This window comes from Podarcis filfolensis, assembly GCF_964270895.1.
Source record: "Podarcis filfolensis genome assembly, chromosome: 12".
NCBI lineage: Eukaryota > Metazoa > Chordata > Lepidosauria > Squamata > Lacertidae > Podarcis > Podarcis filfolensis.
Window position 1 is genome coordinate 20,689,144 of NC_139614.1, and position 12,415 is coordinate 20,701,558.

The 12,415-nt window shown below is 39.4% G+C and overlaps 1 protein-coding gene and 1 long non-coding RNA gene across 30 annotated transcripts in view; one reads left to right on the forward strand and one right to left on the reverse strand.

Annotated features, from left to right (window-relative positions):
* The window catches only part of TBC1D5 (TBC1 domain family member 5), a 248,346-nt gene that overhangs the window by 200,631 nt on the left and 35,300 nt on the right, over positions 1-12,415 (forward strand). For all 29 annotated transcript variants that reach the window (XM_083577774.1, XM_083577783.1, XM_083577770.1 and 26 more), the window contains 2 exons: positions 5,525-5,610; positions 10,303-10,565. In XM_083577774.1, coding sequence (XP_083433900.1) covers positions 5,525-5,610; positions 10,303-10,565 — 349 coding nt within the window. The remainder of the gene's footprint in view (positions 1-5,524; positions 5,611-10,302; positions 10,566-12,415) is intronic.
* LOC310745643 overlaps positions 1-12,415 on the reverse strand; it is a 56,991-nt gene that overhangs the window by 27,750 nt on the left and 16,826 nt on the right. The gene's annotated exons all lie outside the window — the stretch shown is intronic.

Genomic DNA, 12,415 nt, shown 5'->3' on the forward strand with positions numbered 1-12,415 from the left:
ATGAACAAACTTCAAGCCCTAGAATGGAAAAGGGGATCTTAAATTCTGCAAAATAAATAAAGTATCACATTCTGAATAAAGCCTCTAGCATTGTCAACTTTATGCGAAGTATAATTATGTAAATATTTGCTTGCATGCAGTTTTTGAGCTATTTAGGTACAATAGATGTAAAATGCCTGATTTGATTGTTTTAAATTTATTTCCTGACAATTTAATAATCATTCAGAATTCTCCTTTTTACGGTTTGCCTTTCTTTTTGATATTATTAGTATTTATTTCATTTATGAATTGCTTCCAATAAGGCATCTTGAAGTGATTTTACAATAAAAGCATATTTAAACAACTATATATATATATATATATATATATATATATATATAAACAAAATTAAAAACGTGCATACATAAAAATAATGTTTTCAAAAATTGCATATAAAAGAATTTTAAAACCTAATAAAGTTCAGTTCGAATACAGGTAGCAACTGGAATCTCCACTTAAAAGACTTTTTGAAAGATGATAATCTTCATCAAGCACCTAAAAGATGGCACTTGTAATGGGAGGCCGGTGCTGCTGTGCTAAATGCCTGATTATTACATTGTGCAGAACAGACCTTCCAATAAGATCTGCAGGATCATCTCTCCTGCAGAGCACAGTGATCAATTTGGTGTATAGGTGATGTGACGATCTTTTAGATACCTTGCTCTTAAACTGTGTAGGCTTCATACACCAGTATCAGCAGCTTGAATTAAGCTCAGTAGATAATTGGCAGCCATTCTTATAAAATGTGCTGTGATAAACCCTTTCTTTTCATTTGCAACATTTCAGAAGTGGTTATTTTATATACTAGAAGGACTGTGTTGAGGTTTCTTAAAACAATGCTAACTTCCATGTCTTTAATATAAAACTGCTATGGAGAGCAGTCTCCAAATTTTCGTTTTCTTAATAGAAATGTTCAAACGTACGCACTCCACTGTTTTTCAGAAGCAAAGTATTACCCTGATGTGAAAAGGACAGTATGCTGAGTGCAAAACCAATTATTTTGCCCAAAGCACCTAGAGTAGGTGTTTGCTGTATTTTTACTATCCGGCAGTTTCCTGTTTTTTTCTGCACCACCACCAATGAGAAGTGCCGTTAATTTTCAAAGCAGACGCTTTCAGATGGAAAATAGATACATAGGGATGGCAATCACAAAAATATAAAGCGATTAAAAAACAGTTCTAACTAGAGTTGTTCAAATAAAGAAAAATTAAAAACTCAATTAGAAACAAAAGTCATAGAAAATGTGAACATATTGTGTTCCTTAAATAACCAGATGTTCTTTTCTTCCTGAAGGCAGTCAAGCCTAGGAATAAAAGGTTTTAAACTATTGTTTTAAGTTAACTGTGAATTTTGCAAATCTGTTTTACCCTATAGCAAATAAAATTCTAATACAGCAACATAAGCAAAGTAATTTTCATCTTTGGGTGTATGTGGTTGCGCTAACCTTATCACCATGACTTATTATGAAGCTAAACTGTTATATAGAACATTACCATTTTAGATTATGTACAAAGAAGTTGCCAGCTATATTTTGTTTGAGTACTTACAGTAGTTGTCCCAAGTATGTCTGCCAAAAAAACTTTAACGAACCTCCTATCAGTAACGGTGGTGTAGCTGAAGGGGTCTTGAAATAAGGCTGTTTAGCATTGATACCCAGAAACAATATATGGTATTATCATAAAGAAGTGCTAAAAGTTTAAATTGCTTTAGATTATTCTAAACCAATAGATTTGGGATAGATTTTCAGTGAAGAAGGATTTGGAAATAAAGAATTGTGCCAGTCTTCCATGTGGTACCAGAATGTTTCTTGGGGGGAGGGGTCCCACACACAAAAGACCACTAAAACCTCTGTAGTGGCATCTAGCAAAGAGCGAGTGGGAGTAATCAGAAGCAAATCGGCAAAATATTCTTATGTGCATAGAAGTGTACAGAATTCTCGCGATCCTGACCCATGATTTGAAGCTAAGTGACCCTAATGAGGCACTTAATCTCAAGGTCGTGGTTTGAGCCCCACATTGGGCAAAAGATTCCTGCATTGTAGGGGATTGAACTAATGACCTTTGTGGTCCCTTCCAACTCTACAGTTCTAGTATTCTAATTCTTTAAGACGCTGGGAGTGTTACCTTTGCATTATCTCTAAGTATGGGTCCAGACAGTACTAGTTTTCTCTTAGACTAATTTTGCAGGATCATGATTTTGTATGTGCAGGTGTTCATTCTGATCTAGTGAGAAGGATTGCCATATTTCAAAAAGTGCAAATCCAGACGCAAAGGTTGTTGGGGTTTTTTTGCCAAAGTTGTTCAGCTTTTTAAAGTTTTTCCCAAAGTTGTTGAACTCTTTTTAAGGAAATTCACCAAAATCTTCACTCCCAAAATGGGTTGCCGTACATCCGGATTTCCACCTGGACACTGTTTCCGACAGCCTAATGCTGGCTATGTCTGGGAAATTCCAGACATATGTCAACCCTACTAGTGAGTAAGGTTCTATAAATGCATGACAGTGATAAGCAGCAGATCCACAAGTATGTGGCTCCATCTTCATCATAGGTATCAATGGGAGGTTATTCCCTACACCCACCAGAACTCTATTGAATTTTTCAATGAAAGCAATGTTTCATTACAACAAAATCCATTATATAGGTACTTGCAAGGAGAAATTTGATTCAAATAGTGAAAGAATAGCCCATACATTGCTTGTAGTTTAATATAAAAAGAATATAAATAAATAGAATTAGCTATTTGAAGATGGCTATTGTACCTCCTCTCAGTCTCCTCTTTTCCAAGCTATACATACCCAACTCCTTCAACTGTTCCTCATAAGTCTTGATTTCCAGACTTCTTGGTCACCATCTTCCACACACATTCTTACTTGTCAATAGCCTTCTTAAATTGTGGTGCCCAGAGTTGGACACAGTACTCTGACCAAGGCAGAATAGAGTGGTACTATTACTTCTCTTGATCGGGACACTATACTTCTGTTGATGCAACCTAGAATGGCATTAGATTTCTTTTTCTTTTCTTTTCTTATTTTTTCTTTTTCTTTTTTGCTGCTGCTGCATCACACTTTTGACTCATGTTATGCTTGTCATCTACTAAGAACTCTAGATCATTTTCACATGTGCTGCTGACAAGTCAGGTGTCCCCCATCTTATATTTGTGTAACTGGTTCTTCATGCCTAAGTCCAGAACTTGACATTTGTTCCTATTGAAATTCAGTTTGTTATTGCATGCCTGTGCCCAGTTCTCCAATCTGTTAAGGTCATTTTGAATTCTGATTCTGTGACGGCATAGAACATGGGTAGGCAAACTAAGGCCTGGGGACCGGATCCGGCCCAATTGCCTTCTAAATCCGGCCCGCGGATGGTCCAGGGATCAGCGTGTTTTTACATGAGTAGAATGTGTGCTTTTATTTAAAATGCATCTCTGGGTTATTTGTGGGGCATAGGAATTCATTCATTTTTTCTTTCAAAATATAGTCGGGCCCCCCACAAGGTCTGAGGGACAGTGGACCGGCGCCCTGCTAACAATGTTTGCTGACCCCTGGCGTAGAATCAACTTTGCAGCGCCAGCATGACTCCTGACAGGGGCTCATCTCCTGCAATGGGCAATCTCCTCCCTAGGGGCATTTTTTCCCTCCCTCCCTGCATCACTGTTGCAGAACAGTCCGCTCAGCTCTTTCAAGAAATTCCTCATCTTGCCGCAGGTGTGGTTTTGCACATTCTCAGACAAGAAGACAAACATGGCACATGTGTTGCAGGTCACCCTCGCAAATGCCCCTGTTTACAAGTCCTGCTCACGAAAATGAAGGCGTGTTTACAAGCTTGGTTTTTCATAATAAAATCAAGGGACAGCCCAAGACACCTTGCTGCCTGATTTGGACAAAGTGGCCACACACACGTACCCATTCCATGTTCAGAAGACCAGACTAACGGTTTAGTTTTACTTCAACACTGATGATGCGGCAGCCTGTTCCACCATAGCTTAAGGCAGCAGGCTAACTTAGGGGACATAGGGAAGGACTCATGCCACACATAGCTCTGCCTTCCAACTCCTTGCCCTTGTCCCCATCTACCGCCTAATGGCATACTTGGGAATAGTAGTTCTTAGAGCAGGCATAGGCAACTTTCAGCCCTCTAGATGTTTTGAACTACAATTCCCATCATCCCTGACCACTGATCCTGTTAGCTAAGGATCATGGGAGTTGTAGGCCAAAACATATGGAGGGCCAAAGGTTGCCTATGCCTGGCTTAGAGCAGTGCTCAACTTCAATTCCTTTCTAATAGCTGCAGTGTTTTACACACACACACACACACACACACACACACACTCAAAAATGAATAAGCAGAACCTGAAGTTTATAAACACCTAGCACTCAAGAAACATGAGTTTTATTTTGTAGTGCAGTTTCTAAATCTTGTTAATTTCTGGAACAGAAATATACCAAAAATGTTGTTTTATCTCTGGTTAGTAAAATAGAAAGCTTTGTAAATGTACAATCAAAGTAAAAAAAGATGGGGGGGAGACGTTTCTTCCCCTGAAGTTATTGAATTGTCATTGATGTGCATAAATATGTTGATATAGCTTCAGAAAACTTATAGCTACAGGTATGAAAACTTCCCTGCTAATTCCTATTACAGTTCACGAGCTCAAAATAGTGTTGCTTTTTATTGATTTCTAGCTTGGAAGGCTTCAAGATAGAATAGACATTGTAGTGTCTCTAGACAGCAATGAGTATAGAATTTTAGCAACCTGAATGAAAAATATCCCAGCAGAAATCCCTTGAGGCTTAAAACTAGGGATGGGGAAGAGCTGTAGTACAAGACCATCTGTAGGCCACAGTTTCCTCAGCCCTGATATAGAGGTTATAGCATGCTACCATACCAAGTCTCCCATTATTGGACATTTTATTTCTAAAAGCAGTTTGAAACCAATCTTCTCTACATTTAAGAGAAAATTGATCTTGAAGCACAGAACCAAATCATAGAAACTTCTTCAATTATGATTAGGTTTTTTAAAAATATATATATATCTCACCATAGTTTTGTTTGCTTGTTGTGTTATCTGCATATGTTCTTTAAAGGTACTATCAAATAATGTGTGTTCTTTTATAGAAATAGATTATTAATCCAGAATAATTTACTTAAAGCAAAGTTTAATTTAAATTAAAAATACTATTTTTTCATTTGCCACCTTTGAAGGAAAAATAAGACAGCTATTTCAATATTCTGTACAAAATATGTAGCCTCCCATTGTGGGCTAACATTCTATCCTGTATTTGTTTGTAATAGTGGGAGAGAAGGTTGTATGCACCATCTAGTGGCTATGCTAGATTTAGTCAGAAAAAGAATAGTAACCTGAAACATAGCCATAATTTTCCCTAATACTTTTAGCTGGGACAAATGATATGAATAGTATTATGTTACAGTATAATGACAATTTGCTATCCATGCTTTTACTTATGCAGTATGATCATTCTATATTTTTAGAGAAATCCAAGACCTGTGACTTACCAGTTTCAACAAAATTTGGATTACTACAAAGCACGTGGAGCAGACTTGATGAATAAAACTCGGTAAGCCTTTATCGTATTTTGCCCAAATAAAATGTCTTTAGAAAAAACTTATACAGGTTAATAATCCTATATTCACTTGGGACTAAGTTCCATGTGCATCAGAGGCCTGCTCTTGAGTAGAATTGCATAGGGTTGCAACCATGATTTGTTTCTGTTTTTAAATTAGGTAACAGGTAAAACTGATTGCTGAACTTGGTTTTTACAAATGAGAAAAACTAAGAAAACCCCAGCCTGGATCAGACCAACGGTCCATGTGACCCAATGTCCTGTTTTATCACAGTGGCCAGCCAGATGATTATGCGAAGCAATTGAGGGCAATTGTCATTTGTAGTGTTGCTCCCAGCAGGTGCCTAATATATTAAGTAAATAAATGTTTGGTGGTATACTGCCATTAAACTCGGAGATTTCATATATATGAAGCTGTGTTCACAGGGAGCACTCACTGACCCTGACAACATAAAGTGGGCAACTCCTGCTCATCCGGAGTCCTTTATCTAGTCTAAGAAGAATGTGTTGATCTTTTTAGCAAATGTCAAAATAGGTAAAGGTGATGGCGGCCCTATCTTATATTTCAGAGACCTTTCCCTGACCGTTAAATAGGTAGATCCTTGCTCGACTTCACACCATAGATCCAGCATGGTGTCGTGGTTTGATAAATGGACTAGCAGCAGGGAGACCCATATTAAAATCCCACCCACTCCCCCAAATGTTAAAAAAGAAAAAAGGACCACTTCCTGACTCCCACTGCTGCTTGGTGAGGAGATCAATCAGGGTAGTAGGGTTAAGGGTTAGGGTTAGCAGAAAAATAGCAGAAGGAAGAAAACTGCAGACAAAGCAGTAGAGCCACAGCGGGGAGGGGGCAAATGTGGCATTGTGTGAAGGGAGAAGACAAAAAGCGCCCCAGAGGACACTTTGTTCAAGACCTCAGACCTGGCAGGCTCCTGGTCTCAGTACAGTGGTACCTCGGGTTTCTTACGCTTCAGGTTACATACGCTTCAGGTTACAGACTCTGCTAACCCAGAAATAGTGCTTCAGGTTAAGAACTTTGCTTCAGGATGAGAACAGAAATTGTGCTCTGGTGGCGCGGCAGCAGCGGGAGGCCCCATTAGCTAAAGTGGTACCTCAGGTTAAGAACAGTTTCAGGTTAAGAACGGACCTCCGGAATGAATTAAGTACTTAACCTGAGGTACCACTGTAATTACTCATGACAGTTGGCACACCTTCTATTAAGAGCATTAAATAAAAATAAGATTTAGTCAGGAACCAAAGTTTACCAAGTGGTGGCAAAACTTTTTCTCAGGGACAATCTGATTGACAATGTCAGTTGTCGGCAGCCACATGGTTAAAGGGCATCTTGGCACGCCACCCCTTTAGATAAGGATATCTGTATATAAGAGTGGGATACACAGACTTGGCTCAGGCATTAAATAATTGTACTTTTTCAAATAAGAGCTGCAGTTTGTTAATTTAATTGTTGCATTAATTAATTAAGCCTTTCAGTTAAGACCTAGGGCAAAATTTGTCCCACAATACACAAGAGGATACCATTTTTCCAGTGTTATAGATAGCTACAGCCATTTCTAGGTTGAATTCTTTGAATCAAGTATGTGCAAGTTCAACATAGCAGCATGCCTGCATGAAGCAAAATGGATTAATCTCAAGGTGAGGTAAAGGACACTGGGTGTAAAATGCTAACAGTTAAGTGTCAGTTAGGAAAGCGAGTTTAGGGTTCGGGGGGGAGCACATGTGGATGGCCTTGCTATAGGGAAAGATTATAAAAGCAGAAACTGAAGAGAGGGAGGAACAAGCATAGCATTACATGCTAGCTAGAAGCACTAAGTCAGGCTTCCTCAACTTCGGCCCTCCAGCTGTTTTTGGCCTACAACTCCCATGATCCCTAGCTAGCAGGACCAGTGGTCTGGTATGATGGGAATTGTATTTTCAAAACATCTGGAGGGCCAAGGTTGAGGAATCCTGCGCTAAGTGCTCTCTAGGTTTTTTTTAGAAACTCCAAAATACTGTGGTTTTAAATTGATAGTTTAATTTTTGAGTTTGGACCCATTATACCAAAAATTGGGTGAAATCATACCAAAGTCATGTTTCAGTCCACCATCTTGATTCACAATTAGGCCTGGCATCCAAACAGTGGCAAAGACTCCCAACCCCAACTCAGAAACTCTTGTGCTGAGTTTGGCCACAGTATCTTGAGAGGCACCCAAACTTGTATTAAAAAAGGGGTGAAGTCATGCCAAAGTCACATTTTGGACCTCCATCTTGCTTCAAAATGGCATTCAGCATAGCAATGGAAATGAAGTCTGTGGCCTCCATATCTGGAACCCTTGTGCTGAGTTTGGTGATGGTATCTCTAGAGATGGCCAAACATATGCAAAAAATGGGCAAAGTCATGCCACAGGTCGCATTTTAGCCCCTCATCTTGATTCAAAATACAGTGGTACCTCTGGTTAAGTACTTAATTTGTTCCGGAGGTCCGTTCTTAACCTGAAACTGTTCTTAACCTGAAGCACCACTTTAGCTAATGGGGCCTCCTGCTGCCGCTGCGCCACTGGAGCACAATTTCTGTTCTCATCCGGAAGCAAAGTTCTTAACCTGAAGCACTATTTCTGGGTTAGCGGAGTCTGTAACCTGAAGCATATGTAACCTGAGGTACCACTGTACCACTTGGCACCTGAACATCAACTTAGGCCCCTCATCTCTACCTCAGCGACCCATGTGCTGAATTTGTTGGCGATATCTTAAAATGTGGCTGAAACTATGTCAAAAACTGGGCGAAGTCACACAGTTTTGATTTAAAACAGTCTGCCACCGTACCTCAGAAGCTCTCATTCCGAGTTTAGTGATGATTTATTAAGAGGTGGCCCAAACAATGCAAAAAAATGGGCAAAGTCACACCAAAGTGATGTTTTGGTCTGCCATCTTGATTCAATATGGTGCCTGGCATCTAAATGTCAGTGAAGAGCAACCCCCCTACCTCGGGAATCCTCTTGCCAAGTTTGGCAATGTTATCTCAACAGGCATCCAAATGTATAGAGGACAAACAAATGGACAGACAGACAAACCACTTTCCAAAATATATAGTAGATTTCAACATTGTGATTCAAATTTTAATTAATGTATATGCTTTGCAAAAAACATATTAAAAATGCAGAATTAAAAACCACACAATTGTGTTGTATTTATAGCAAGTTTCCCAGTGGCTACATAATGGGAACATACTTGAATCAGCTTTCTTAAACAAAACATTTTCATCTGAGCAAAACACAGCTTGTTTTAAAAATATCCATTGATATCCAAGGTCAATGATGCTTATTGTTCTGAAACAAAATCATCTTCTCCAGAGTCTGGATTCACATCTTCTTGACATTCATGTTTTTAAAGTAATACCTTGCTTTTAAATGTATTTCTTAATGACTGTGTAACATAATCAATCCCCATTTTTCTGGTAATAGTTGTGTAATTTTTGTGCATCTTGATGGTTAAGCCATAGATATGGATCCTTGTTTGGTGGCTAAAACCATCTCTTACATCTATATATCGAAACATTCAAAGGTAGCAGAGAGAGAGAGAGAGAGAGAGAGAGAGCACTTAATTTGTCAAATCTCTTCTATCTATAACTTCCTGTCCCAATCCTTGTTTGCTTAAACTGCTGCTTCGGAAAGTCACTGCTATGTCAAGGACATAGCGAGGGGGGAATAAACAAGCAGATGGAGCATCAGAATTATTGTTTAGGAAAGGAGAGTTCTAAGAACACTGTACAGGATTACAGCTGGTGCACAGCTAGTCCAGTAAAAGGACCCAAGTCTCTCCATCTCAACATCTTCCTCTCAACAGCAGCAGTGCCTGAGCTATTCCATTACCTCTTAAGCAGAGGTGGGAAAGAAAGGGACATATGTCTGCTTTTAGGTGTGCAGTGAAGTTTTGCTTAAGTAGACTTCCATTTCATTCTGAGGTTATGTATGCTGCTCCTGTTTTATATTGCTTTGTCTTTGTTGGGATTTTATGTGGCGCCTTACCTTATTTAGCCTCACAGTATCTTGGTTTCTTTGTAAGCTGTTTTGTGTGCTTCAGTAAAAGGAAAGTGGAGTGTAAATTAAAATCATAACCTCTAAGGAGTGGAAAGGAAGCTCTGCATTTCCTTCTCAGCAGTGACAAAGGTTGAGCCTTGGTGTTCATGTCTGTATGTGGGAGGGGATTTCTCACCTGACCTCACCGACTCAGCTTGTGATTTTGAAATGAATGGACTATCAGATTCATGTCTATGGCACGGCCTTTTTGACATCGTCGGTGTGGAAGACAATAACTGCCACCTACACTTGACACTGAGGTCACCATTATAGTCACAAGTGAAGGAAAAATGTTGCTTCCATCTGAAAAATATTTGTGAGAGAACTCCCCCCCCCCCCAGTTTGAATAAATGTTAAACGGTTGCTTCTGTGGGAGAAAATTCAGTGTGGTTTTCAGGTGGTTCAGACAAGGAGGAAACTATTTCCTGAGTCCCTGAAATTGCCAATAAGGTTCATTCCTTATAGGCTAATGGCTCTTCTTTCATTAAAACTGAACTCTGAAAAATAGTGCTTGTCCTTATAGAGTCCTATGGGGGGGGGGTGAGAAAGTTTTTGACAATACCACATACAACACTATTGTAGCAGTGCTGTGTTTCCTCTTGTTTTGCAGTGTCAGTGCCAAGGTTGCTCCGCTGAACATCAATAAAGTTTCTAGTAGCTTACTGAATTTTGGCCGAAAGCTGATTTCCCCAGCCATGACATCAGGTGGTGCCACTGGGCTAGTTGTAGGTAGCAGTGGCAGCTTTTCTTCTGTTGCAGTGCCCATTAGGAGCTCAGTGGAGCTCCCTCAACAACAACTGCAGCAGCAACAACAGCAGCAGCAGCAACAGAGAATTATGAAATCTGAAAGCGTACCAGTTCAACTAAGCAAAGGTAAATATATGACATTACTTGGTTTTGAGACGGAATCCTATAATGAGCAAAGCTTAGAGGCTTTTAGCCCAATATTTGGGCAGTTTTATCAAGTCTACATGTGACCTTCAGCCTTCCACAGCTTCTCAGCTCCTGATCATGTTTATCTCTCTTCTAAACTAAAACCCTTTCTGCAGTTACCCTGCCACTCTCCAAGTTCTCCATCTTGTTTCACCTTCTTTCCATGCTATTGCATCTGCCAGCCCTCTTTGCCCTAACCCCTTTGCTTGCTGCTTCTGACTGCTACCTTCTCTAGCCCCTATCTCCTGGTGCCTTCCTTGACCTGATTCTGTACCCTTTCCCTATGTGTTTCCCTGCCCTGCCCAAATCTACTTCTGTTATAGTGAGAAAGTTCAGTCAGTCATCACCACACCATTCCTCAGTGCTTTGCAATATAGAATCTCATATGGTAGTTTGCAAAGGGGTATTTTAAGTATATTCATTCATGTGTTTGCCCTTTTACTAATAAACACTATTACAACTTTGTAAAAAAAAATAATTATCAAATTTTGGCCTGTTTTGAAGATACTTTGAATATATATTGGTATATTTTGATTATTTATAACACTCGTGGGGAAACTACTAAATTCAACAAGTTGTTGAATCACTTGTTCTGATTTAGCGCTGAAGAAATGTTGCTGTATTTTGTGGCTTCAGATACAGGAGCATGACTATTCATATGTCATTTTGAGTCTAAGCTCCATTCATGATTTATAAACGTTCTCTTTTCTATTAGTGGCAATAAGAGAAAAGCATGCATTAGCATAGTCAAATAACTATAAAGGTCATGTTACTCCTAAAATTCTCATTCTAAAGAAGTAGCTCAACCAGATGATCAGATGTGTATCTCACCACACCACACTTACGCACACTAAATGCTCTGCCAGAGCCTTGGTCACAGTGTTTCCTCACACTTCCTCTTGTGCTTTCTCGGGGAGGTCATGACTATGAAAAAGCCACCACTCCATGTAAAGGCTGTCTTGCAATTAGGACAGACTACCTAACCCTATGCTGGCCACATGACCCGGAAGCTGTACGCTCGCTCCCTCAGCCAGTAAAGCGAGATAAGCGCCGCAACCCCAGAGTTGGTCACGACTGGACCTAATGGTCAGGGGTCCATTTACTTTTACCTAACCCTAAGATGCCTGAAACACTCTTATTGCTTCTGCTGACATATCAGTTTGCTTTATGATCTACTACATAAGATTTGACAAATGTCTGTAAAATATACTCCTTTTAGTGAACTTGAAGTTTGTTGGTTTCTGGTATTTTTATTCTTAACTTGTAGTTCTGTATTTAGTATAGCAGAAGTGATTGAGAAGTTGTTGTTATTTATAAACATCCTTGTACAGTCAAACCTCGGTTGTCGAACTTAATCTGTTCCGGAAGCCCATTCAGCTTCCAAAATGTTTGACAACCAAGGCACAGCTTCCGATTGGCTGCAGGAGCTTCCTGTACTCAAGCGGAAGCTACGTCAGATGTTCAGCTTCCGAAAAACATTTGAAAACGGGAACACTTACACTTTTTGGGAGCCAAAACATACGGTAACAGAGGCGTTTGGGAGCTGAGGTTTGACTGTAACACTCCCTCCCCAGTTTTGAATAAGATATTGAAACATGTTGTGACCAAACATAAATCTGTGCTACCAAAGTGCCATGCATCCATTGTTGTTTTTACTGGTATTAACTGCTGCTGCTAATAAACATTCATACTATTTAAAAACAACAACAAATTTCTGCTTTTAAGCAAAAAAAATTTTGCATTCACTGTAAATGCCTTCGATTCATGATGATGTCTTAAAACTATGACTA